Source organism: Nanorana parkeri, unplaced genomic scaffold, assembly GCF_000935625.1.
Source record: "Nanorana parkeri isolate BGI_ZX_2015 unplaced genomic scaffold, ASM93562v1 scaffold2288, whole genome shotgun sequence".
Taxonomy (NCBI): domain Eukaryota; kingdom Metazoa; phylum Chordata; class Amphibia; order Anura; family Dicroglossidae; genus Nanorana; species Nanorana parkeri.
The window spans coordinates 79,229-83,951 of NW_017308556.1; the positions used below are offsets into that span (position 1 = coordinate 79,229).

The 4,723-nt window shown below is 47.9% G+C and overlaps 1 protein-coding gene across 3 annotated transcripts in view; it reads right to left on the bottom strand.

Annotated features, from left to right (window-relative positions):
• CD2AP (CD2 associated protein) overlaps nucleotides 1-4,723 on the bottom strand; it is a 113,916-nt gene that overhangs the window by 46,841 nt on the left and 62,352 nt on the right. For all 3 annotated transcript variants that reach the window (XM_018573237.1, XM_018573236.1, XM_018573235.1), the window contains exon 4: nucleotides 3,241-3,341. In XM_018573237.1, the coding sequence (XP_018428739.1) occupies nucleotides 3,241-3,341 (101 nt within the window). The remainder of the gene's footprint in view (nucleotides 1-3,240; nucleotides 3,342-4,723) is intronic.

The window sequence follows — 4,723 nt, forward strand, 5'->3', positions numbered from 1 at the left end:
GGGCAACTGGTATTGGCAGCAGTAAACCATGAACGAGAGGACACCCAGGAACAGTCCATGCAGGTTTGTTCTGCACTTTGACTCGGCAAGGCAGCAAATGGACACAGTTCCCTGCAGGAGGGCTTTGTACAGCCCATAGCAAAGTCCAGAGCCTAAAACAAAACAAAACATCTCTTTCTCCAAGCCAATACCTAAACTCAAGTCAGTTAGTGTATAACAGGGTGCCCCCTAATGGGTTCCCCAAAACAAACAGGCAGCACTTGAACCTTTTTAGTTTTCTGTCAGCACTCAGCCTTTTCACCCAGCAGCAGGGAGAGAGCACTAAGCATCAGTCAGCTCACATACAGTGCATTCAAGCCCCCTTCACTTTTTTCATCGTTATGTTGCTGCCCAATACTGCAGTCATTTCCTCATTAATCTACACTCAGCATCCCATAATGACAAAGTGACAACAGAATTTTAGAAATGTTTGCAAATGTATGAAAGGAAAATCTGAAGTATCACATTAGCATAAGCATTCACACCCGTTGCAACAACACTTGAAGTTTAGCTCAGGTGCCTCCCATTTCTCTTGATGGTTGCCGAGATGTTTCTACACCATGATTGGAGTCCCCCTGTGGTAAGTCAAGGTGCCCATACACCTTACGACCATCGCAAGACTTTTGTCTTGCGATGGTCGTATGCTTATCGAAAGCTCGTACGATCTGCCCACCTTGGACGGGCAGATCGTACTTGCGATCATCGAAAGCCCGCCTTGCTGAGGGGCGAGCTTCCGATGACCGCAATGCAGAACGGGCAGTGTGCACGTGTGCACACCGGGCCGTTCCACAGCTATCGAACGAGCAGGCTAGAAACCCGCCGACAATCGTACGATTCTCGGCAGGTTTTCGAGCATGCGGGTTCGACAAAAGCCGTGCGACACTACAGTAGAAACGGTCGCACGTCTTCGTTCACACTGCTCGATTCTCGTACGATCGCGGGATTTCCCGCGATTCTCGTACGAGAATCGAGCAGTGTATGGGCACCTTTACATTGGTTGCACATGATTTGGAAAGGCGCACACCTCTCTATAGAAGACCTCAGTGCTGACAATCCATACTGTATCAGACTAAAAGCCATGAGGTCAAAGGAACTGCCAGAGCTCAGAGACAGTATTACTGCAAGGCACAGATCTGGAGAAGACTTAAAACTTTCTGCTTCACTGAAGGTTCCTAATGGCACACTGCCACTCCATCACTCATATGGTAGAAGTTTGGCACAACCAAGACTCTTCCAAGAGCGTATTGCCCGGCCAAACTGAGCAATATGGGGAGAAGAGCCTTAGTAAGAGAGGTGACCAAGAACTCGATGATCACTCTGACTGAGCTCCAGAGATCCTGTGTGGAGATGGGACAAAGTTCCAGAAGGATAACCATCACTGCAGCCCTCCACCGATCTGGCCTTTATGGCAGAGTAGCTAGGCGGAAGCCTCTCCTCAGTGCAAAACACAGGAAAGCCCGCTTGGAGTTTGCACAAGAGCCCCTGAAGGACTCTCATACTGAGGAACGAGATTCTCTGGTCTGATGAAACCAAGATTGAACGGTTTGTTCTCAATTCTAAATGTTATGTCTGGAGGAAACCAGGCACCTCTCATCACCTGACCAATACCATGCAACAGTGAAGCATGGTGGTGGTGGCAGCATGGTGTGGGGTGTTTTTCAGCAGCAGGGACTGGGAGACTGGTCCGGGTTAAGGGAAAGCTGAATGGAGCAAAGTACAGCGGTATCCTCAATGAAAGCCTGTTCCACAGTGCCCAGGACCTCAGACTGGGTCGAAGGTTCAACTTCCAACATGACAACGATCCTAAGCACACAGCCAACACAACACAGGACTGGCTTAGGGACAACTCCGTGAATGTCCTAGAGTGGCCCCAGCCAGAGCCCTGACTCGAACCCTATTGAACATCTCTGGAGAGACCTGGAAATGCCCCCATCCATCCTGACTGAGCAAAGAAGAATGGCAGAAAATCCCCCAATCCCTGTGTGCAAAGCTTGTGGCGTCATACCCAAAAAGACTCGAGGCTGAAATTACTGCCAAAGGCGCTTCAACAAAGGGTGTGAATACTTATGTACAGGTGATGTTTCAGAATAAAGTCAGACATTTCAGAAACTCTGTTTCCACTTTGTCATTATGCAGAGTGTAGAATAATGAGGAAACATCTGTAGTATTGGGCTGCAACATAACGGCATTGGAAACAGGGAAGGGGGTCGGAATAGTTTCTGAATGTAAGTATATAAAGGCCGGAGGACAGCTGAGACTAATACCTCTATGGTGAGCTGTAATTACAAGTTCAGTAGAGCTAAAGCTAACAATTATTTCCATAAATCGATTAGTTAGCTGATTATTAAGTTCGATTAATCAGATTAAGAAAAAAAAAAAAAGGCTCCAGTGATGGACTACTAGTTTCTATTGAGATTGCAGTCCATCACGGGAGCAAGCTTGGCAATGCGGTGGGCGTGGCGTAAGCGGGTTTACCGGCGTGAGCGGCTTAACCGACGTGGGGTCAGCGAGCGGGAAATTAGAATTTTAGCCGACGAATCGACGAAGGAAAACGTTGACAACGTTTTCCATAGTCGATTTTAATCGACTTAATTGAATAATTGTTGCAGCTCTAAAGTCCAGTCTGCACCCCTGACCGGTAGGCCCCTGTGGTGTTGGGTGCTGTAGTGATCGTGGATGGTGCCGCTCAAATCCAAGAAGAAACAAATTGTCACCAGCACACCAAGGAAATGTGTGCAAACTCCATCTTTACTGACAAGTGGACCATGTGTCACAAAGATGGCGACATCTCAGGGCCCCTTCATCATATTGAGCTTGATGAAGGGACCCCAAGCGGCCCCGAAACATTGCTATCTTTGTGTCAGAATGTCCACCTGTCAATAAATAGATGGCGTTTGCACATGATTTTGGTGTGCTGGTGACCATTTGTTTCTTCTGGAACTACAAGTGACACCATGCAAGTCATTCAGCCCTTCCCTGCATTCTGATGTAAACGTTCGATGACACCCATCTAAGATTTACAACTTGCTTGTGGGTAGGGTAGGGGTGCTGGAGCATTGATTTGTAGAATAGTCAGTATTTCCACCTAGGGTCCCGAGATCACGGGCTCTGAAGCCGTGTGCACATACCTCATATGACACGCTGATGCTGGTTTAACATTTCCAATGAAAAGCTTCTTTTTAATCCAGTTCTACCACATACCTCCTCTGTGATTTCCAGGACGTCCCCAGTTTTGAGTTCCAGTTCGTCTTCATTCTGCGGAAAGTAGTCAAAGAGAACTTTGCACTGCCTCTTCTTAGACTCTGGAAAGAACAGAAAGTGCAATCAGCATCATGTACTGAACATGTCTAAGAACTCGACACATACCATTCAACTAGAGCTGCAGCTAACGATTATTTTCAAAATCGATTAGTTGGACGATTATTGAGTTCGATTAATCGGTTAAAAAAATTAAATACATTTTAAAAAATTGCTCCAGTGATGGACTACTAGTTTGTATTGAGATTGTAGTCCATCACAGGAGCAAGCTTGGAGCGGTGGAAGTAAAGAAAAGGGAAAAAAAAGTGTGGTGTGCAATATAGTGAAATGAAAAGTGACTCAGCAATGCAACTAAAACACAGGATAAGGGCCCGTTCACACCAGCTGCAGTGCGTTCTGGCCCGATTCTATCCAGAATGCACTGCATCTGGCTCACTTTTTTGTGGGGCAGGAGGGGGCGTGGTGGGCCATTGAAGCGAATGGCACTGTAGCTACGCCCTTCGGCCGCAATGCGATCAGCTGCACGGGTTTGAAAGACACATTATGCCTGCGGTGCGGTTGCGATCAAAATAAATTGCAGCATTTTGATCAGACCGGACCGCAGGCATAATGTGTCTTGGTATCCCGTGCGACCGGAGGGCGTGGCTATGTTGCCATTCACTTCAATGGTTTGCCACGCCCCCTCCTGCCCCATAAAAAAAATTGAGCCGGCCGCAATGCGAGGCAGTGCGTTCTGGATAGAATCCGGCCGGAACGCACTGCATCTGGTGTGACAGAGACATAAGAAGTGGTTACCATGGTGAAGACAGCATGTCAAAAGGATCTGTAGATGACTTTGGTCACGGCAAGGATTAAAGACTCGTTTGCGTCTCTGTGTAAATCAATAAAGTTATACTCCCCTTAACCTTGAAACTGGCTAATGTTAGACGGGTCCCTTCCCCTTCACTCCTGCGGTCTAAGGTCCCAGAGTCATCACATCCAATACACTGTATATAGGATGTGAGGACGCTGAGGGACATACCATTACAGCAGCAGAGGAGAAGACAGGCTGGAGGGAGCGCGGTCAGAGCCAGCCCTCTCTGAGGATCAGGTGAATATAACCTATGTTACATCCTAGACAAAACGAGGTGTTCAGCTTTCTGGGCTTGTTCACACCAATTGCGGTGCTTTCCAGAGCAGTAGCTGCTGGGTCGCACTGTAAATGCACACTAAGCACCCCGCTGCGTTCTGGGGAGAGAGGGGGCGTAGCAATGCATTGAAGTCAATGGCACCACAGCCACTCCCCCCGTCTGCAGTGCGATCGGATGTGTGGCAAAACATTGCCTGCATTAAGGTCCACTGTGAACGCAGATAACAGAGCATGCAGCATTTGTTTGCATTCACAGTGGAACGGAATGCAGGCAATGTTTTGCCATGCGTCCGATCG